This window comes from Musca domestica, unplaced genomic scaffold (assembly GCF_030504385.1).
Source record: "Musca domestica strain aabys unplaced genomic scaffold, Musca_domestica.polishedcontigs.V.1.1 38, whole genome shotgun sequence".
NCBI lineage: Eukaryota > Metazoa > Arthropoda > Insecta > Diptera > Muscidae > Musca > Musca domestica.
The window spans coordinates 6,928,532-6,952,800 of NW_026712324.1; the positions used below are offsets into that span (position 1 = coordinate 6,928,532).

The window sequence follows — 24,269 nt, forward strand, 5'->3', positions numbered from 1 at the left end:
TTGTTTCGCTTTGCCGAAAGTGGTGAACTGTCGATTTTGGTTTTATCCGATGAGTAAACTGCTGGACAACAGTTTGTAAATAAACTAAATGATCGTATTTACTTGCCAAAGAGGTTAGCTGAAAAGGTGCACCTTCGGTTGGCCACCGGAACTCAAACGCCGGCCATGGTGATGGTGTGGGTCGCCATAACAGCCGATGGCCGCTCTCCGCTCTTATTAATAGACCGCGGAATCTGAATAAATGTCGAATATTATCGCGAAAATATTCTGTAGGGGGTATTATGCCTTGGGCACGCAATCACTTGCGTTCGAAATATTCATAATAGGCAATATATATATATATATATATATATATATATATATATATATATATATATATATATATATATATATATATATATATATATATATATATCTTGCTATGTCCGTCTGTGTTGTAATCACGCCATCTTTCGAACGAATAGTGATGGAAGGCTAAAATTTTGCATAGATGCATAGTGTACCAGTAGGCAGGATAAGTTCGTCAATGGGCCATGTCGGTCCACGTTTTCGTACAGCCTCGATATAACGGTACCTCCCGATATTTTGTATTTTCATGATCTTAGCGAAATTTTCGGCAGAATTGTTCCAAATTTGGTATTTGAAGTTCGTAATGGGTACTACAGTTTATGACAAAGATTTTTGTACGCAGGTCCACGTCTTCGCATAATTCCCATCTAACGGTTTTTATTTAAGTGGTAGTTTTCGGAATTTGTTTTCTATTGTTCAAGTTCCTTCCAAATAGTGGAGGGTATTAAAAGGCCCGACCCGGCCGAACTTAGCTGCTTTTTTACTAGCTCATACTCCGTCTCATACGGATAAAAAATTTGTATGGGCAAAACTTAAGGAAAATCGAACATTTATAACCAATTTTATGTGAAATCATAAATCCCATATTCATCTTAGATTTTTGGTAGAGAAAAAAATTAGATAGAGAATCTCTGACTTGTTTCGGAAGTTATTACAGATAAAAGTATTGAGGTACCAGAATGGATTCGCAATAATGTGTGTGTGTGAAATTTGAAGAGAGTTGGATGCTAATTTCCCTTCCTTTGAGCGTTTTGTTTTTCAAAATCTTGAAGCCTATGTGGGGGAGGTACCAGAAGATATGGCCCGATCTCTACCATCTTTATAACAGATCTTGTATTGAGATATACCAAGTCTGAAGAGAATCGGATGTTAATTTCGCGTTTTCAATGAGCTTCTTGTATATTCAAAATTTTGAAACTTGTGGGGGAGGTACCACAAGGAGTGGACCGATTTATCCCACCTTCACAGCCGTTCTTGTTTTAGTAGAACTAATGTGATATGTGAAGTATGAAGAGAAACACAGGCTTATTCCGATTTTTTTTATCGTTTTGGTTATTAAAAATTTTGTCCTTTGTGGGGGAGGTACCAGAAGAAATATTCCGACCTCTACCAATAGATCTTGTATTGATAGAAATATTGAGATGTGCCAAATCTGTCTGGAATCGGATGTTAATTTCACGATTAATGAACATCAGAAGGTGCGGACCGATATATTCCATCTTCACAGGTCAATAAAAATATTGTGATGTGTTAAGACAAACGAATACAAATACGTGGAGGTACCTCGGAGGTACCACCCAAAAATTTAGATTTTATATGCATATATCTATTGATTGGTTGAAGATACAGTCTCCAAATTTGGAATACATAACGGAATTTGGAACAAAAATAAGTTTGCCAAATTATATTGTAATCGGTTCAGATTTGGATATAGCTCCCATATATATTTTCGACCGATTTTGTTCATTTGATGCCTCAAACACAATATGAATGTTTGATTCCAATGAAATTTGGAATGTGTGACAGGATTTGATCCGAAAATAAATTTGTCAAATTAAATTGAAATCGGTTCAGATTTGGATATAGCTCCCATATACATTTTCGGCCGATTTCAAGCATTTGATGCACCAAACACGCTATGTATCCCCAATTTCAATGAAATTTGAAACGTATGATAGATTTTATCTAAAAAATTTATTTCCCAAATTATATTGAAATCGGTTCAGATTTACATATATATTTTCGGCCTATTTCATGTATTTGGTGGACCAAACACGATATGTATTTCCAATTGTAATGAAATTTAAAATAAGTAACGGAATTGGGAGCCAAAATGAATTTGTCAAATTAAATCGAAATCGGTTCAGATTTGGATATAGCTCCCATATATATTTTCCGAAGATTTCACATATTTGATGCACAAAACACGATACGTATTTCCGATTCCAATGAAATTCGGCATGAGTGGCTAAATTTGGTACAAAAATAAATTTGACAAATTATATTCAAATACGCTCAGATGTGATTATAGCTCCCATTTATATACTCGGCCGATTTCACATATTTGATGCACCCAAAGCGAGAGAGACACAAAGACATATATATTTCGGCCGATTTCAATGAAATTCAGAATATGTGGCGGAATTTGGTTACAATAATAAATGTGACAAATTAATTGGAAATTAGTTAAGATTTGGATATAGCTCCCATATATATATATATATATATATATATATATATATATATATATATATATATATATATATATATATATATATATATATATATATATATATATATATATATATATATATTCTCGGCCGATTTCACATATTTGACGCACCAATTTCAATGAAATATGAAAGGTGTGGCGGAATTTGGTGTAAAAGTAATTTTTTTTTAATTATATTTAAATCGGATCAGATTGGGATATGATTTTAATAAGAACCATTGACCCACAACGCCTTAGGCTAACACTAAAAAACAACACAACAATTGATTTGAAATACGCTTATTACGGCGAAATATGTTGCTATCTCGAATTTACTAATTGCAATAGAAATGCCACTCAACTTCCAAAGATTGCAGTTTACTGCACGCTTGGTATTTGCTATGAAATAAATAAATCCGAAGGACAAACCCTTCGTGTATGTATATAATTTATTATAATTTATTTTTATTTTTTTTATTATAATTTAACAGAACTGGCACTTTTTAAGGGTTTTTGTTGATTTTTATCGATACATGTCTGTATAACTGATATTTTTCCCGCGTATTTCCGTCATTTTTCGGCGATATCGGAATAACAAATTTTCCTAAAAATTTCCAATGCGTTTCTGTTATGTCGCCTGCCATCTATTACCTGATGGAAAAATTAAAGCCCATATGCATTTTATCCAATCTTTATAGTTTTATGTCTTTGATTTTGTCCAATCTTTATAGTTGTATGTCTTTGGTGCCATCTTATTATATTATATGTCTTTCTTTCCATTCATCATTTCGAGTCGTTTTTACACAATCATATTTGAAATTTTTACGTAAACAGAAACGGTTTGAATTATCCAAGACAAAACCTAAATAATATTATCACTTGTCCGCTGGCGAGTAGATGTCGCTGTGCAAGGTTTTTCTCTTTCTCTAAAATATTTTACATGCATACACACATTCATTCATCCGAATATTACTGTTAATTTATTTTTGCTTCATGAAAAATTAAAAATTTTTTTCAAATTTCTAACTATTATACCCTTGGTTCAATTGGATTTACTTCAATATATTCCATTTCGGTTTGTGGTCCATGTGTCACAGACGATTTCGAAAATGACAGCCTTGAAAATATCGATGGTCTGTTCGTGTTGCGCAGTCTGAAAATGCTATTTTTAAAATCGGATAATATAAAAGTTCTACTAACAATATTTTAAAATCAAATTATACACATACCTCCTCCTTATCGACTGTAAGACATTATGTTTCAAAATGAACAAAATAAATATAAGCAGTCCTTGTAGAGCACTACGCATATCAGATAATATGGATAGAAAATCCCAGGCTTCATAGTTGCGTAAAAAATATGATAGAATATCCAATATCCAAGACAGGCCCAAGATAATGAAGACTCGCAGGATTACAACAGCGCTGCAAAGAAAGTGTGTATTAATTGTAAAAAGAAGAGGATTTGGTAGATCGTTGCTTCAGGAAGACTTCTATTGATAGAAGATGTCTTTTATCCATAGAAGAGGACTTCTATCCATAGAAGAGGCCTCCTATCCATAGAATAAGTCTTCCATCCACAGAAGAGGTCTTCTATCTATAGACGAGGTCTTCTATCTAGAGAAGATGTCTTCTATCCATAGAAGTGGTCTCCTACCCATAGAATAAGTGTTCCATCCACAGAAGAAGTGATAGAAGAGGTCTTCTATCCATACAAGAAGTCTGCTATGCATAGAAGAGGTCTTTTATCCATAGAAGAGGTATTTTATCCATAGAAGAGGTCTTCTATACATAGAAGGGATATTCTATACATAGAGGGTTATTCTCTCCATAGAAGGGGTCTTCTATCCCTAGAAGAGGTCTTCTATGGAGGGAATAACCCTCTATGTATAGAATATCCCTTCTATATATAGAAGACCTCTTCTATGGATAAAAGACCTCTTCTATGGATAAAAGACCTCTTCTATGCATAGCAGACTTCTTGTATGGATAGAAGACCTCTTCTATCACTTCTTCTGTGGATGGAACACTTTTTCTATGGTTAGGAGACCACTTCTATGGATAGAAGACATCTTCTCTAGATAGAAGGTCTTCTATCCCTAAAAGAGTTCTTCTCCTTGTACATTTTTACTCACTTTTCTTTGAACACCTCCTTCCTCTGTGTCATTTGAGCCATATCGGAGCGTATGCGATAAATCCTCAGCGTTAAGTGGGTAAAGGTAACAATGCTAAATAACAAAATGATCAAATTTGGCCAATAGAAATAAATTGCTGCGGACCATTTGTTGGCTACAAATTAAAAAGCAATTTTATTAAAAATTCCGGTCAGGATTTTCAGACAAACTTACTGTCCAACCAACACACATCATAACCAATGCCCGGTTTATAATCCTCGGAAATGTGGTCCGACCACTGGCATAACATTGCCATACTGGTCAGCAGGGTGGCAATGCCCCAGGCATAACAAGAATACCATATAAAGCGTGTGTGATTTTTGCTTGAACTAGGGAAGCGGGTATCTTTGAAATTTATCCAAATATCAAAGCACAAAACGCTTAGCCACAGGAAGGCAGCTATGAAAAAGAAGTAGCACGTGAAGCCTTTAAAATTATAAAAGAAATATTAGTTTCTGTGCATATGTATGTAGGTATTCCCTACCCAAAATACAGCACATGTTGTCATCGAATACCACCTCCGATAGATTGATATAACCCAAAATGCAATAACTGATAATCAGTGAAATCATATAGCATATCAACAATTTGCCACGCATATTTTCACGTAACTCTTTTAGCCAGAGATAGATCCCGACTGTGGGTATTAGAAATACCACCGTCACCAGTGGGGCTAAATGAAATGATAATTGAAAACAGATATTTTAAATTTGTTTTGGTTTCAATTCCTTGCCACAGACTCTTCAGACTCACCATAACTGTGAAAGGCCAGCTCAAAAGTCATTTCATTTTTCTTCGGACAGCTCATGGGCACCAGGACATTGGCATTTGTATCATTGTAACGATATGCTGTTAGACAATAGCTAACCGTATCATGATAGGAATCATCGTTGAGAATATATAAGATGCCATCCTGTGAGAAGAGAATGACAAATATTTCATTGAGATATATATATTGAAGATTCTAGTAATGAGTGGTCGACGTACAGGCGAAACGTAGGAAGTAGAATATTGATATTTTTAATGTGGTTCAATGTTGGTGCGAGGGGGTGTGATAACGATGGGTTTTTAGAAATTCAAACACATTGGGTGAACGGATAGTGTTTTAAATTTGGAATTAGGATCACTGTTAGTGTGGACGGTTGAGATTTAGATGAGGTTTGGAAGCATGAAATGAAGTAAGTAGACCAAATTTAACTCCGATGTGTATTTGGACTGCAGAGCTTTTTAAAAAAGTTCCACGTTTTCGTATAGCCCCCCATAAAACTGTACCTCCCTATATTTGGTATTTGATGATCTTAGTGGTATTATTCACCAGAATCGTTTCAAATTTAGTATTGGAAGATCTTAATGGATACTACATCCTGTGATAGAATATTGACCATGCAGGTCCACGTCTTCGTATAGGCCCTAATATTAGGTATTTTATGATGTTAACAACTTTTTTTTGAAAATTTCCAAATTCGCTTCAATTGGTGGTGGTGTTTCTGTAATTATAAATCAAGTTTGGCACCTATTACTACTACTTTTTGTCAAGCTCCACTTACGCAAGGACTCAATTACAATTTTGTACCATTTTCGCACTGACCATCTTGGTACCCCCTAGTACATCTCGTACCCCAAAAGTAGAGTTAAGATTTTTTGCAGTCTCAGGTAAATTTTATAATTGAAATTTTGGAATTCTGCGCTAATAGTACAATATTTAGATCTTTTTTTGTAGTTTTTTTTTTATACCCTCAGCCATATGGTTACAAAGGGTCGGTCGACTCTATCAAGTACCTCTTTCACAAAAGGTGAAAATGTTGAATTATTATAACTCCTTTAAAATGTGATATAAAAATTCCATTGTCTTCAAATTACACACATCACAATCATTTTATTAACCCAAGGTCTGGTGTGAAGATGGAATATATCGATCCACTCGTTCTGGTACCTCCTCCTCAAAGTGTCAAAATTTTGAATATTTATGAAGCTCATAACACGCGAAATTAATATCCGATCCCATTCAGCCTTGGACATCTCAATATTTCCATCAACACAAGATCTGCTGTAAAGATGGAATGTATCGGTTCTTCTCTTCCTCCCCCATAATGGGTCATGGGTTGGATATTTATGAAGCTTATAAATGGCGAAATTTACATCCGATACCTTTCAGACTTGGTACATCTCAATATTTTATGAACATGAGAACTGTTATAAAGATGGTAGAGATCGGACCATTTCTTCTAGTTGCTCTCCCACATAGTGTTCAAGATTTTGAAAAACAAACCGCTCATAGAAATCGAAATAAGCATCCAACTCTCTTCAAATTTCACACATACAGTCGTTTTGGCTAACACAAGATCTCTTGTGAAGATGATATATCTGCGAACCCCTTCTGGTACCTCACTCACAAAGGGTCACAATTTTCAATACTTTTATCTGTCATAACTTGCGAAGCAAGTCAGCGATTTCCAACGTTCTATATCTAAATATTTCTCTCAATCAGAAAACTCAAATAAATATTGAATTTATGATTTCGCATAAAATTGAATTTAAATATTGGATTTTCTTGTAATTTTACTCATACCAATATTTTTATCTGTATTAGATGAATTGTAAATATGGAATATTTCGGCCGATTATAAAAATTATCAAGGAAGTAACCAATATAGTCCGAACCTGGCACGTCGCAATATATATATATATATATATATATATATATATATATATATACATATATATATATATGTATATATATATATATATATATATATATATATATATATATATATATATATATATATATATATATATATATATATATATATATATATATATATATATTTCGGTCCGATACGAAATGGGCAATATTAGCCCATTCCTTCGGAACCTACTCCATAGAGGTTCAACAATTGAATAATAACAGAAGTCAAAATATATTTACATGGTGAGATGAAAAAACTGTAACCAACTTCAGAGCTGTTAAAATTATTTTACTTTACAAGCGTAGAAAAGCAAAAGGAATTCGGCAGAAAAAAGTTATTCGTGACGGAATTCAATTCAAAAAAAGGAAGAGGAAGCGACTTGATCAAAACCCGCGTCGCAGTTGCCGAAATATGGCTCGTGAGCTGAACATATCGCAATATTCCATTCGGCAAATATTTAAAAGTGAGCCATTGAAATTCCAAAAAGTGCACGAACTTACACCACAACAGTTGCTTTGCTTGGCCGAAAGTGGTGAACTACCGAATTTTGTCCAGCAGTTTGTAAACAAACAAAATGATCGTGTTTACTTGCCAAAGAAGTCAGCTGAAAATGCGCACCTTCGTTCGGCCACCAGAACTCAAGCGCCGGCCATGGTGATGGTGTGGGTCGCCATAACAGCTAATGGTCGCTCTCCACTTGTATTAATCGACCGTGGCATCAGAATAAATGCCGAATATTATCGCGAAAATATTCTGGAGGGTGTATTAAAGCCTTGGCACGCAAACATTTTGGCCGCAGACCTTGGACATTCCAACATGACTCAGCACCATCGCACTCAGCACGCGCCACCCAAGAATGGTTACAAAATGAGATTCCTCGCTTCATTTCCAGCGCACGTAGGCCACCAATATCTCCGGATACCAATCCGCTGGACTATTGTGTCTGGAGTATTTTGGAAAGCAAGGTTGGCACTAAAAAACACGAAAGTGTCGATCACCTCAAGCAAGCGCTTCGCCGGAAATGGGCCAAAATACCGCAGAACAACATTCGGGCAGCGTGTGACGGTTTCATTGGCCGTTTGAAGATCATAATTCGTGCCATGGGTGACAAATTCGAACAAATCTACTTAAATCTAAGTTATTTTAAAATTCTATGCTATGTCAGACATTTGTTGCTTTCATTCAATAAAATTAAAAAAAAATGTAAAAATTATGGCATTACACTTTGTTGCAGTTTTTTTATGTCACCCTGTAAATAATCGAACATTGGCTGTGGGTATACATCTGTCGGCAACACCTATTGATATTATTTAACTTGTTTTTAGTACATTTTAGTACTTTTATAATTTTTACTAATTTTCTAGTACAAATGTCCAAAGGACACCTAATTTCGTACACAGCGTAGAAAACGCATAATATTATTTAGCACTGCAAATTTACCAGCAAAATGAGACCTTCATCCCAAATTTTAAGATTCTAGTTATAAAAGTACAAAATTTGTAGTACTTTTAGTACTTTAGTATCTTGCGTACGATGGGGGTTTCCCTTTGAATAAATCTTAATAAAATGTATGAGGATCGCACTCTTGTCTCTGTGTGGTTAGTATGAATAATAATAAAATAATGAATTACGGCTGCTCACATTCATTCAATTGAATTTCAATTGAATCATCTCTGCCATTTATAAAAATCTCACTTCATTACTCAATTACCCACCTCCAATAAATGCCATTGATCATCTTCCATGGTAAGACTTTCCGGATGTTTGCACGGCAAACCAACTTGATAGGTAAAATGTTCGTATATATTCACGAGGCGATCTGGGGTATCCATTGAAATAATTGTTAATTCCGTCGGAACATTCAAATGATCGGGAATTTTCTCACACCGATATGAGGTCTCATCGAAATATTCACCCCATTCACAGCAAACTTTTACACACGGCTTCGTCGAATCACAGACACATCCACGCCAATGTAACTCGGAGTTTTTACGCTCATTGTAAGCTGCCAAGCGATAATCATATTGAGCTAATTTATGTTCTTCAATAACAGTGTTATGATACACATAGGAACCGTTATCTAACGGTTTGATATTGCTTAAATCCACGGTGTCCTTATAGGGACATTTTTCAGTGAGATTTTGGCCAGGGTTTTCAGATGAAGTTGCCTTTGTTGCAGTCCCCAGTATAAGTATGCTCAGATGTAAACCGAATTTATGTAAACGCATAATTTGTTTGCTTGTTGTGTTTTCAAAATGTTTGTAAGAACTGTTTTCAATTTCTTTGAAAGATCCCTGAAAGAGTGACTAATTGAGTTTCTGCCTTTCGAAAACGTTGAGAAAACCGCAAAACCAAGAACTCAAGATTATAAAATAAAGCATTGAGGATAACCATTGTATCAAATCTTCCGGCGGACACGCCAAAACATAAATTTAGCATAGAGTTTTCTTGGTTCTTGGAGGGTCATTATATCGAGATGTGGTTTAAATCATTTCAATGACACCCATTACTAGTCATACTGCATTTATATCCACCTTGTGTTGTGTTCAAAATTACTTGAAATAAACCATAAGACATTGTACATCTATTGCAGTAGTCGAAATTTTGAAAGTCTGTACCACAGTGAACTTGTTATTTTGTATTGATATTAGTGCGCCCTATTGTCTATAGAAGACCTTGAGGTCTTCTATTGTCCATAGAAGACCTTAAGGTCTTCTAATGTCTATAGAAGACCTTGAGGTCTTCTAATGTCTATAGAGGACCTTGAGGTCTTCTATTGTCTATAGAAGACCTTGTGGTCTTCTATTGTCTATAGAAGACCTTGAGGTCTTCTATTGTCTATAGAAGACCTTGAGGTCTTCTATTGTCTATAGAAGACCTTGAGGTCTTCTATTGTCTATAGAAGACCTTGAGGTCTTCTATTGTCTATAGAAGACCTTGAGGTCTTCTATTTTCTATAGAAGACCTTGAGGTCTTCTATTTTCTATAGAAGACCTTGAGGTCTTCTATTTTCTATAGAAGACCTTGAGGTCTTCTATTTTCTATAGAAGACCTTGAGGTCTTCTATTTTCTATAGAAGACCTTGAGGTCTTCTATTTTCTATAGAAGACCTTGAGGTCTTCTATTTTCTATAGAAGACCTTGAGGTCTTCTATTTTCTATAGAAGACCTTAAGGTCTTCAATTGTCTATAGAAGACCTTGAGGTCTTCTATTGTCTATAGAAGACCTTGAGGTCTTCTATTGTCTATAGAAGACCTTGAGGTCTTCTATTGTCTATAGAAGACCTTGAGGTCTTCTATTGTCTATAGAAGACCTTGAGGTCTTCTATTGTCTATAGAAGACCTTGAGGTCTTCTATTGTCTATAGAAGACCTTGAGGTCTTCTATTGTCTATAGAAGACCTTGAGGTCTTCTATTGTCTACAGAAGACCTTGAGGTCTTCTATTGTCTACAGAAGACCTTGAGGTCTTCTATTGTCTATAGAATATAGAAGACCTTTAGGTCTTCTATTGCCTATAGAAGACCTTGAGGTCTTCTATTGTCTATAGAAGACCTTGAGGTCTTCTATTTTCTATAGAAGACCTTGAGGTCTTCAATTTGAAGGCTACAGCGAGACTATAGAAGACCTTGAGGTCTTCTATTATCTATAGAAGACCTTGAGGTCTTCTATTGTCTATAGAAGACATTAAGGTCTTCTATTTTCCATAGAAGACATTAAGGTCTTCTATTGCCTATAGAAGACCTTAAGGTCTTCTATTGTCTATAGAAGACCTTTAGGTATTCTATTGTCTATGGAAGACCTTGAGGTTTTGTATTATCTAAAGAAGACCATAAGGTCTTCTATTGCCTATAGAAGACCTTAAGGTCTTCTATTGCCTATAGAAGACCTTGAGGTTTTGTATTGTCCATAGAAACTTTGAGGTCTTCTATGGTCTATAGAAGATCTTGAGGTCTTCTATGGTCTATAGAAGATCTTGAGGTCTTCTATGGTCTATAGAAGATCTTGAGGTGTTCTATTGTCTATAGAAGCCCTTGAGGTCTTCTTCTATTGTCTATAGAAGACATTTAGGTCTTCTATTGTCTATGGAAGACCTTAAGGTCTTCTATTGTCTATAGAAGAGGTCTTCTATTGTCCATAGAAGACCTTAAGGTCTTCTGTTGTCTATAGAAGACCTTGAGGTCTTCTATTGTCTATAGAAGCCCTTGAGGTCTTCTTCTATTGTCTATAGAAGACCTTGAGGTCTTCTATTGCCTATAGAAGATCTTGAAGTCTTCTATTGTCTATAGAAGCCCTTGAGGTCTTCTATTGTCTATAGAAGACCTTGAGGTCTTCTATTGTCTATAGAAGACCTTGTGGTCTTCCATAGGAACTTTGAGGTCTTTTATTGTCTATAGAATACTTTGAGGTCTTTTATTGTCTATAGAATACTTTGAGGTCTTCTATTGTCTATAGAAGGCCTTGAGGTCTTTTATTGTATATAGAAGACCTTGAGGTCTTCTATTGTCTATAGAAGACCTTGAAGTCTTCTATTGTCTATAGAAGACCTTGAGGTCTTCTATTGTCTATAGAAGACCTTGAGGTCTTCTATTGTCTATAGAGGCCTTGTGGTCTTTTATTGTCTATAGAAGACCTTTAGGTCTTCTGTTGTCTATAGAAGATCTTGAGGTCTTCTATTGTCAATAGAAGATCTTGAGGTCTTCTATTGTCTATAGAAGCCCTTGAGGTCTTCTATTGTCTATAGAAGACCTTGAGGTCTTCTATTGTCTATAGAAGACCTTGTGGTCTTCCATAGGAACTTTGAGGTCTTTTATTGTCTATAGAATACTTTGAGGTCTTCTATTGTCTATAGAAGACCTTGAGGTCTTCTATTGTCTATAGACAATAGAATAGGTCTTCTGTTGTCCACAGAAGTCTTCTATTGTATTTAGCAGACGTTGAGGTCTTCTATTATATTTAGCAGACCTTGAGGTTTTCTAGTGTCTAGTGGAAACTTTGATGTCTTGTATTGTCTAGACTCTAGATCATGTCTTCTCTCAATTATCTATAGAAGACAATGAGGTCCTCTTTTGTCTATAGAAGACTCAGGGGTGAGGTCCTCTATTGTTCGCAGAAGACCTTAAGGTGAGGTCCTCTATTGTATGGAAGAAGACCTTGAGTTCTTGATTTCTATTGTCTGTAGAAGATTTTGAATTTTTTTATTTTCTAAAGAAGACATAGAGGTCTTCTATTGTCTACAGAAGAGTTTGAGGCCTATTGCTGTCTGTAGAAAATTTTTAGATCGTATAGAAGAACTTAAGCTCTTCTATTGCCTATAGAGAACATTCCGATCTCGTAATGTCTATGGAAGACCTTGAGGTCTTTTATTGCTTATAGAGGACCTTGAGGTCTGCTGTTGTGTATAGAAGACCTCAAGGTCTAAATGAAGTCTTCTATTGTGTTTAGAAGATCTTGAGGTCTTTTATTGCATAGAAGACAGCCCTTGAGGTATTTTATTGTCAATAAAAAAGCTTCAGGCCTTCTGGTGTCTACTGAGAAACTTTTTGTTTTCTATTATCCATAGACGACCTTGGGGAAGAAATGGTTCCATCGCGTTTTAGGTATTATTCATATATGTCTTTATTTTGCACTACAAATATTTAAAATAAGCTATTATTTCCTTAAAATTGTGTTAACATATTTTTTCAATAAAATTCTAATACATCGATAATAAGTGATATATTAAGTACAGCTATGAAACCCTATAAATCATACTTCATTTTTCAGAGTATATCGGGTTCCATTTAGGCATTTGTCGAATGACTAGATGAAAGTTTTGAGAAATGTGTCGATATTGAGGTAACACTCGGCCTGGGCTTTCTGTGGTATTTTTGCCTGACACTGAAAGGTAAAATAGTATTTAGCGATCATAGATAGATCTTATGCTTCAACTCGAAACCTTACCTCTTGCGTATGGCCGCTATCACGTTGCGTTTCAAGACGAACAGAATGAAAATCAAAACTCCCTGAATGGCATTGCAAAAATCCGTTATGAAAAATAGATAATCGGCCATCTTATAATCACGGAGGCAAAACGAAATGATGTCCATTATCCAGCTGATGCCCATTACAATGAATAGGCGTAGAATTACGACGCCACTGAAATTGATTGAGAGCAGATACCTGTTGTTGAAGTGCATTATTGAATTTTTGTACACGTTATCCTTAGACGCTTACTTTTCTTTGAAGAACATTTGTTTTTGTGTCAACTTGGCCACATCACTGCGAATGCGATAGATACGCAACGATAAGATGGTAAAGGTGCCAACATTGAAGAGAATTATCAATAAATTCGGTCCATAGAAATACAGGGCGGTCGACCACTTGTTGGCTAAAAGGGTAGATCATTTTAATTGTGTTTGTTTTTTTTTATTAGAGTTCCACTTACTATCCAACCAACAGATATCATCCCCAATTCCTGGTTTGTAAATCTTTGGGACCAAATCAGACCACTGCGCCCACATTGTTAGGCCCATGAGCAAAGTGGCTGTACCCCAAACATACAACGAATAAAAAAGGAAACGCAACTTATGTCGTTGTCTTGAAAAGTCCACGCTGTGATCCTTGAAATTAAGCCAGATATCGAAGCATAGAACACTTAGCCACAGGAATGCCGACATAAAGGAGAAGTAGCATGTAAAACCTGGTCAAGAGCAATTCAATTATTTTTAAAGAATGGTACTCAAAGTTATTTTTTAAAGCTTAAAATGAATGTTTTCCAAAATTACATTACATTCCGAAAAGATTTTGGAAGAAAAGCTAAAAATGTATCGGTGTTTTCAATGTTTACATCGTTTGGTAAGCAAAGTAGGGAGGGGAACATCCACCGATTTTTATACCCTCCACCATACTATGGGGGGGTATATTAATTTTGTCATTCCGTTTGTAACTCCTCGAAATACTCATGTCAGACCCAACAAAGTAAATATATTCTTGATCAGCGTAAAATTCTAAGACGGTTTAGCCCTGTCCGTCCGTCCGTCTGTCCGTCTGTTGTAATCACGCTACAGTCTAAACGAGGTAAGATAGGAAGCTAAAATTTTGCACAGATCTCTCTTTTGTCTGCAGGCAGGTCTAGTTCGAAGATGGGCTATATCGGTCCACGATATCGTATATCCCCCATATAACGGTACCCCCCGATATTCGGTATTTTGATGGTTTTACCCACATTTTTCAACGGAATTGTCTGAAAATCCACACAAGGAGTTCCTTGTGGGTACTTTATACCCCGGCAGAGAATTATCTATATAGATCCACGATATCGTATAGCCCCCATATAACGGTACCCCCGATATTCGGTATTTTGATGATTTTATCCACATTTTTCAATGGAATGGTCTGAAATTTCACAAAAGGAGTCCCTTATGGGCATTTTACCCCCTCAAAAAGAATTGTCTATATAGGTCCACGATATCGTATATCCCTAATATAACGGTACCCCCCGATATTTTTATGATTCTACCCACATTTTTCATCGGAATTGTCTGAAAATCCACACAAGTAGTTCCTTGTGGGTACTATATACCTCGACAGAGAATTATCTATATAGGTCCACGATATCGTATAGCCCTCATATAACGGTACCCCCGATATTCGGCATTTTGATGTTTTTAGCCACATTTTTGAACGGAATGGTCACAAGGGGTTCTTTGTGGTACCCCACGATATTCGGTATTTTGATGATTTTCCAATCCACACACGGAGTTCTTTGTGAGCACTTTACCCCTGAAACGGAATTGTCTATATAGGTCCACAATATCGTATATCCCCCCATATATCGGCATCTTCCTATATTAGATATTTTAAAAATTTTAAAAGAATTTTTAATGGATTTTATTTTTTTGAAAATTTTCTAATCCGTTCCAAATAGTGGAGGGTATTCAAAGTTCGGCCCGGCTGCTGCTTTTTTACTTGTTATTTATTTTTTTTTAATTTAATCGTTTTAGGATTCCATGGAATTCAAGTTAAGAATAAAAAAATTTCGTAATATATTTGGACTTGATACGAACGATCACATTTTAATGGAATTTTTTAACGTTTTTGAAAAAAAAAAATAACTGAAAGATTCATTTAGTGACGCGACTTAGGCTAAATTTGTTTTACTAAACATATTTCCAGGATTTTTTGCTATTACACTATAAAGGGTGAGATCAACAAAAAAACTGCAACAAAGTCAAACGCCATAATTTTTACATTTTTTTTTCAAATTTTATTTAATGGAAGCAAAAAATGTCGTAAATAGCGTCAAATTTTAGAATAAGTTTAGATTTGTTCGAATTGGTCATCTTTGGCACGAATTATGGCCTTCAAACGGCCAATGTTGCTCTGCGGTATTTTGGGCCCATTTCCCGGCGAAACGCTTGCTTGAGGTGATAGACACTTTGTTATTATTTAGTGCCAACCTTGATTTCCAAAATAGTCGAGACAAAATAGTCCAACGGATTGGTATCCGGAGATTTTGGTGCCCATTGTGAGCTGGAAATGAAGCGAGGAACCACATTTTGTAACCATTTTTGGTGGCGCGTGCTGAGTGCGATGTTGCTGATGGTGCTGTTGGAATGTCCAAGGTCTGCGGCCAAAATGTTTGCGTGGTCAAGGCTTTAATACACCCTTCAGAATATTTTCACGATCATATTCGGCATTTATTCTGATGCCACGATCGATTAATACGAGTGGAGAGCGACCATCGGCTGTTATGGCGGCCCACACCATCACCATGGCCGGCGCTTGAGCAGCTGACCTCTTTGAGAAGTAAACACGATCATTCTGTTTGTTTACAAACTGCTGGACAACGAATGTTTTCTCATCGGAGAAAGCCAAATTCGGCAGTTCACTACTTCAACTCTTTAGCTCTTTTGAGTCTATTTTCTTTCTGTCGCGGTCTAAGTTCTTGCACTTTTTGGAATTTCAATGGCTTTACCCCGAGTCCATTTTTCAATATTTTCCGCATGGAAATCACACTACCACGTTTGAATTCTATCACGAATAATTTTTTTATTCTGGAAAATTCTCACCAAAATGCTTTTGTAGGCTTGTAAACAATATAATGAGCTATCACTGGAATCATTTTAAAAGCTGTCGGACGAGTGGCTTAGAAATGACAGCAGTCTGAAGTTGGTTGCAGTTTTTTCATCTCACCCTGTATAGTCGACCGATGTATTTTCACATACTTCATCTAATACAGATAAATATATTGGTATGAGCAAAATTAATAGAAAGTCGAACATTTATACCCTATTTTATGCGAAATCATAAATCCCAACTCCGAAAATAGACAATATCGGTCCACACCTTCTGGTACCTCCCCCAGAAGAGGTCAAAATTTACAAAAAAAAAAAATTTAACGGCACAGAAAGAGAAAGGATAATCTTATTTTGATCCTTTTACTTTTTAAAAAAAAATATTTTCAAAGCTCATCTTGGAATTTTTAAAGAGTAGTTCCCAAGAATCATTTTCAAAACAAAACTGATCTCAAACCGCTTATCTTAAATCGTGAATTTGATAATATCTTTCAGAGATCATCTGACACCCAATCATGATTTTTTTGCAAGACTACTGTACAAAGACCCACTGGCTAGTTTTCAAAGGTCATATGTCTTCAAATTGTGATTTTTATACCCTACACCCCAAGGTGGTCAGGGTATTATGTCTTTGTGCATTTGTTTGTAACAGGCAAAAGGAAACAAGATAGACCCATAGTTCCTTTTGATGATCTGTATAGAATCACATTCTGAGTCGATTTATGCATGTCCGTCCGTCCGTCTGTCCGTCCGTGCGTCTGTCCACGTATTGTTGTAAACAAAGTACTGATCGCATTTATTGCCCTATCCAGATGAAATTTGGCACAAATCATTTGTTTGGCCCAAGGACGAACCCTATTGAAATTGGAGATAATCGGTCAAAATTTAGATATAGCTCCCATATATATCTTCGTCCGATTTGCCTTTTATTTTGCACCAAACGTGTAATATCAGCCCGAATAGTATGGAATTTTGCACATATAACCAAATTAAGCCTGAAAATAAGTATGCCAAATTAGATCGAAATCGGTTCAGATATAGCTATAGCTCCCATATATATTTTTCATCCGATTTGCTATTTTTGTCGTTCGCAGCCGTAATATGCACTCTGTAACAACAATATTTGGGGAAATATATCAAATACAGCTCAGAAATACATTTGATAAGTTTTATCGAGATCGGTTCAGATTTGGGTATAGCTCCCATATATAACTTCGTCCGATTTACCTTTGATTGTGCACCAAACGTCTAATATTTGCCCAAATTGGATGAAATTTGGAACTTACGACCGAACTGAGTCTAGAAGCTAGTATGTCAAATTTGGTGAAGATCGGTTCAGATATAGCTATAGCTCCCATATATATTGTTCATCCGATTTGTTGTATTTGTTACCCACAGCCGTAATATGCACTCCGTAATATGCACTTCAGGGAAATATATGAAATACAGCTCAGAAATATCTTTGCCAAATTTTATCGAGATCGGTTTCGATTTGGATATAGCTCCCATATATATTTTTATCCGATTTCAAATTAATTGTGCACCAATTGGGCAAAACAAGTCCAAATTTAAAAGACACAAATGCTTCGGCATATTTAGTCCTTTGAACTTTAAATTATAATTATAATCATAGCGTGTATGATTGGATTCTCCCATAAAAACTTTTAATTGTTATGTGGAGCTCTACTAAATCAGCAAAGTGATGTAGGGTATCATAAAGTCGGCCCCGCCCGACTTTAAGACTTTCTTTACTGGTTTTAAATAATATTTTCCAAAGCCCATTTGTATACCAACTGTGGATTTTGATAGAGTATTTTCCAAAAAAATACTTATCTATCAATACTGTTTTTTCATAAATTTTTTTTAAGATTTTGTGAACGTTATTTTTCAAGTCGCAGATTTTTCGAAAGCAAAATATAAAATCTTATACGCAAAGTTCACTGCCCGATCCCCAAAGGAAATGCGCAATTGCCCATAGTGAACCAATTAAGCAATTAGCCGTGGATTTTAAATGTAAAAACATTTTTGAATCGTTCACAATAACTTATCCGAATCATTTACACACACATATATGTACCGATTTCAGTACAGTCATGTTACTATTTCCATTTGAATAAAACAAAAATATTTTGAAATGGATCTCTAGCTCTCAAACACTCACCAAGAATATTGCATGGTATATCTTCGAAGACATATTCCGAGATATTTATTAAGCTAATTATGGAATAACCACCAATCAGCGAGATTAAATAGCAGATAAGTAGTTTGCCTCTCAAGTTGCCTCTCAATTCCGGTACAAATATATAGATGAGCACAGTTGGTGCTAAAAATATCACGGATATTGCCATGGCTATTGATGATGTAGCATGAAATTAATTTATTAATTGAATTAATTAATTGATTTAATTTAATTTAATTGAAAATAATAATTTTATTTAAAAAATCTAGAATATTATGCGGAATACGCTGTACATTACCGTAAGTGTTGAAAGTGACTGCAAATGATTCCTCATTTTTGATGGGGCAACTCAGGGCCACTAGAACATATTCATTTGATCCATTGTAACGATAGGGTGACAGACAGTAGCTGACGGTGTCCAATAGGGCGTCATCGTTGTGCACATAGAGAGTACCATCCTGAACAAAAAAAAAAAAAAAAATACGGGAAAATTTAGAGATTTTACTTATTTGGATAATTGCTTTGTTTAAAATCATTGAAAAACTATGTTTTTTTATTTTTGAATTTTTCCTTTTTTATTTATCCAATATTTTGATTTCCTCCGGAAAGCATCTTCAGGGATATTTTAAAGTAAAAATAAATATAACAGGTCAACAATACACAACAACAACAGATATTAGAAATTTATTAATCTTGAGATACATTGGAGAGTTCTAATTTTAAACCAGTAAAGAAAGTCTTAAAGTCGGGCGGGGCCGACTTTATGATACCCTACACCACTTTGCTAATTAAGTAGAGCTCCACATAACAATTAAAAGTTTTTATTGGAGAATTCAATCATACACCCTATGATTATAATTTAAAGTTCAAAGGACTAAATATGCCGAAGCATTTGTATCTTTTAAATTCGGAATTGTATTGCCCATTTGGTGCACAATTAATTTGAAATCGGATAAAGATATATATGGGAGCTATATCCAAATCTGAACAGATCTCGATAAAATTTGGCAAAGATATTTCTGAGCTGTATTTAATATTTTTCCGTGAATAGTGTTGTTACGGAGTGCATATTACGGTTGTGGGTAACAAATATAAAAATCGGATGAATAATATCTATGGAAGCTATAGCTATATCTGAACCGATCTTCACCAAATTTGACATACTAGCTTCTAGACTCAGTTCGGTCATAAGTGCCAAATTCCATCCCATTTGGACAAATATTAGACGTTTGGTGCACAATAAAAAGTAAATCGGACGAAGTTATATATGGGAGCTATATCCAAATCTGAACCGATCTCGATAAAACTTAGCAAATGTATTTCTGAGCTGTATTTGATATATTTCCCCAAATATTGTTGTTGTAGAATGCATATTACGGCGGCGGTGGACAAAAATAACAAATCGGATGAACAATATATATGGGAGCTATAGCTATATCTGAACCGATTTCGATACAATTTGGCATACATATTTTCAAGCCTAATTTGGTTGTATGTGCAAAATTCCATACTATTCGGGCTGATATTACACGTTGGGGCAAAACAAATGTTGTTTGGAAAATTTCATCTCAATCGGATGATAAATGCGACCTGCATTTTGTTCACAAGAATACATGGACAGACGGACGGACGGACAGACGGACTGACATGCATAAATCAACTCAGAAAGTGATTCTATGCAGATCATCAAAAGGAACTATGGGTCTATCTCGTTTCCTTTTGCCTGTTACAAACAAATGCACAAAGACATAATACTCTGACCACCTTGTGGTGTAGGGTATAAAAATATAACAGGTCAACAATACACAACAACAACAGATATTAGAAATTTATTAATTTTGAGATACATTGGAGAGTTCTAATTTTAAAATAGTGCATTTTTGTAAATAATTTTCAAAATCCATCTCATCTTAAATCACAAATTTTATAGGGAGTAGTTTTCAGCGGATTTTTTTAAATGGTTTTCACAGCCCATCTGACCTCAATTTCATCAATTTTTATTGATTATTTTTCGAAGCCCATCTAACCTTCAATGCTTTCTTGATCTATGTCGAAATCACTCTAGCTTCCGACCGAAGTTAAGTAGGTTAATAAAATTTTACTTAAATGTGTTTTATGTCTGCAGAACTTTGAAAATGGGCTATATAGGTCAACGTTTTGGTGTAGCACCATATCTGATTTTTGTCACACTTTTTTAGCGGAAATATTTCAAAGGCAGAATTGGAAGTTCCTAATGGGTACCGTCCATGGTCATTCATTATTTTGATGATTCTAGAGAAATTATTAGACGGAATTTTTTCAAGTATAGCAATTTTGCACACAAGTATATTTTTCCAGTAGACAGGTTAAGTTCGTAAATGGGCCATGTAGGTCCACGTTTTCATATAGCCCCCATATAACGGTACCTCCCGATATTCGGTATTTTTATGATTTTAGCGACATTATTCACGGGAATTGTTTCAAATTTGGTATTTGAAGTTCAAAATGGATACTACACCCTAAGACAGAAAATTGTCTGTGCAGGTCCACGTCTTCGTATAGCCCCCATATAACGGTACCTCCCTATATTCGGTATTTTTATGATTTTAGCGACATTATTCACCGGAATTGTTTCAAAATTGGTATTTGAAGTTCGTTATGGGAACTACAGTCTGTGACAGAAAATTGTCTGTGCGGGTCCAGGTCTTCGTATAGGCCCCATATATCAGTACCTCCCTATGTTCGGTATTTTGACGATTTTAGGTACAATACCCACCGAAATAGTTTGAGATGTGGTATTTGAAGTTCGTAATGGATGCTACAGCCTGTGACAGAAAATTGTCTATGCTGGTCCAGGTCTTCGCACAGCTCCAATTTAACGGCACCTCCTTATATACGATATTTTGATGATTTTAGCTACATTATTCACCGTTTATTTCAAGTTTCGAATTTGCTTAATGGCTTATGACAAACAATGCCTATGTATGTCCACGTCGTATAGACCCCAATATAACGGCTATATTCGGTATTTTTAAAATTTTAACAGAATTTTTTTAGGATTTTATTTTTTAAAAATTTACAAATTCGTTGCAAATGGTGGAGGGTATTAAAAGTTCGGCCTGGCCGAACTTACTGCTTTTTAACTTGTTTTTTTTTTTTTTTAATTTGAAAATTCTTTCCATGTGGTGGCCCTCCACCATATGTCGGGCCGAACTTTCTGCTTTTTTGCTTGTTTTACATAAAATGTATCAAGTGAATAAACTCTCTGGCCCGCCAGATCGCTCAACTTCTAACATTCCAAAATAACCTAAGTGTAAGGGGAAATCTGCTACCTTTTCCACATTTTTAGAACTATTCAGATTAAGATTTCTTGATATCCTTATATTTTAGGTAAATACTGTCTTTGGCAATATTACTGATAACAATGCGGTATAATTATGCTTGAAAATATATAACGGTAACTAATTTAATAGAAACTCTTGGATTTTTGTTTTTGAAGCTTTTTGTATTCTGATTGAGGAAAGGTATTTTTTTTCCTGCCGGAAGGACCTGCATACCATTATATTTAACCCGAAAGTCCTAGTTCAAGACTCTGACTAGAAACGAATATAGAATAATATTGGATATCTTTTGAAAATATCTAACCATAAAAAATCCTTTATTTTTTACATCGGTTTAGAATATGCAGGTCGAAAACGGGTCTTGGACCCATATTTTCCGGTCAAATGTCCGAGTATCCGGGTCTAATCCCAAGAAATAAATACGTTCCCGTAATCGGGGTACAAATACCAAACTCTGAAACAAATATTAAACAAATTCGATCAAGTGGTTTTCCCAAATCAATTCAGATGTAACTTTGATCCGCTCTTAATTGCCTACAATTTGCTTCAATCTTGGCACATAGTAAATATGAATCAAACTTTAGGCAAATGTGAAAATATATAATATCCTCCTTCAAATTGATCTCTATTCTCGAAGACTTCAAAATCTTTTTCATAATTTTTAACCAAAATCTTAACTCCTCCCTCAGTACACCTACCTCATTTAAAGTCCACATATCCGTGTCCAATGTTAGACTCTCCAAATTCCAACATGGTTTACCGACCAACGGAACAAATTCCCGATACAAATTGACAAGGTTCACTTCATCCTCCGCCGATGTTACATTCAAATAAATTGGTATATTCATATCTTCGGGAATCGATTCACATTCCCCAGTTAATTCATTGAAATAATCACCATGTTTACAACATAATTTTATGCACTTCTTCGGTTTGCCACACACACAGCCACGCAAATGCGTTTCGGCTTCTTCTTCGATATTTCGAAATGCTAAACGATAATTATATTCGTATACCTCTGCACTGGGTATTAAGACATTTTCATATAAATAGGAACCATTTTCAAAAGGTGTCACATCACTCAAATCAACCGTATCTCTATAGGGGCATTTTGGTGGAGCGAGATTTAAATCTAGATTTTCACATTTAAGCAGTCCCGTTAGAATTACAAGAATCGACAGTTTAAATATTAGCTTCATTTTATTTGCAGAAGAGTTTTTTCTTTATCGTTTCCCGCGAATATTATTACTTTACACACGAAAACATGACCAAAGAATGAAAACAAATGGTGGCGAAAAGAAAACTATAGTCCACTAGATTGCGATTGATTTCTCTGAGAATTGGAACAGAAATAAAGCACACGAACACAGAAAGAATTCACGAAAAACAACAACAACTGCCCGCAAAATAAAATTAGAAATAATTTCGAGGTATAAATGTAAGCACCCTACACGATTCTTCGGTTTATTGTCGGTGTCATGCTTAAGTATTTCTCCATACACAATTTTACTTGGAGTTGACTGACAAAAATGTTTATATGTTTAAGAACAACACAGAGGCAGAGGCAGAACATCGCCACAAGAAAAGCTCCAAAGATTATACTTTGCGACAAAATTTCAAATCAATCAAATGTTCAACTGCAAACAATCTACTTACAAAGAGAGTTGGATGCTTATTTTGCTTACTTTGAGAGTTTGGTTTTGGGAAGGTACCAGAAGAAATGATCCGCTCTCTTCAATCTTTATAGCAAATCTTGTGTTGATGGAAATATTGAGTTGTTTCAAGTCTGAATAGAATCGGATGATAATTTCGAGTTTTATGATCTTCATAGATATTCAAAATTTTGACCCTTTGTGGGGGGAGGTACCAGAAAGAGTGGACCGGTGAGATGAAGAAACTGCAACCAACTTCAGACTGCTGTCATTTCTAAGCCACTCGTCCGGCAGCTGTTAAGATTATTCCAGTTACAACTCATTATATTATTTACAATCGTACAAAAGCATTTTGGTAAGAATTCAAGGGTGATAGTGTGATTTCCTTATATTTGGCTGGAGAACCACAAGTGGATATCGTTAGAGCAGTCCAGCATTTAAATGTGAATAAATCTTTTGTGTCTCGTACAATCGCTCGGTAGCGTAGCCCGGCGTCAAGGAACTGGGCGGAAGAAAACAGCAACATCAGCAGAAATGGTTCGAAAAGTAAAGAAGCGATTTAATAGAAACCCGCGTCGCAGTGGCCGAAAAATGGCTCGTTTGCTGAACATATCGCAATATTCTATTCGGCAAATATTGAAA

General features: G+C 35.4%; 3 protein-coding genes across 5 annotated transcripts in view; 1 reads left to right on the forward strand and 2 right to left on the reverse strand.

The window, feature by feature from the left end:
* LOC101889113 (G-protein coupled receptor Mth2) overlaps positions 1-24,269 on the forward strand; it is a 361,585-nt gene that overhangs the window by 96,488 nt on the left and 240,828 nt on the right. The window lies entirely within an intron of this gene.
* Positions 3,518-9,935, reverse strand: LOC101895928 (G-protein coupled receptor Mth2). The gene is made up of 7 exons (XM_059126411.1): positions 9,136-9,935; positions 5,487-5,646; positions 5,218-5,406; positions 4,908-5,159; positions 4,695-4,848; positions 3,790-3,984; positions 3,518-3,722 (listed from the first exon to the last, which is right to left on the reverse strand). The coding sequence occupies exons 1-7, from the start codon at positions 9,646-9,648 to the stop codon at positions 3,590-3,592; spliced, it is 1,596 nt and encodes a 531-aa protein (XP_058982394.1). The 5' UTR covers positions 9,649-9,935; the 3' UTR covers positions 3,518-3,589.
* Positions 13,012-23,308, reverse strand: LOC101895631 (G-protein coupled receptor Mth2). Of its 2 annotated transcripts, none has more exons than XM_005191140.4 (7): positions 22,674-23,308; positions 18,954-19,113; positions 18,638-18,826; positions 13,845-14,099; positions 13,634-13,787; positions 13,361-13,579; positions 13,012-13,297 (listed from the first exon to the last, which is right to left on the reverse strand). In XM_005191140.4, exons 1-7 carry the CDS (start codon positions 23,172-23,174, stop codon positions 13,201-13,203), a joined length of 1,575 nt encoding a protein of 524 aa, XP_005191197.2. In that variant the 5' UTR covers positions 23,175-23,308; the 3' UTR covers positions 13,012-13,200. The 2 variants fall into 2 exon arrangements, with proteins under 2 accessions (XP_005191197.2, XP_005191198.2); XM_005191141.4 differs by having other exon boundaries at positions 13,361-13,555; positions 22,674-23,304.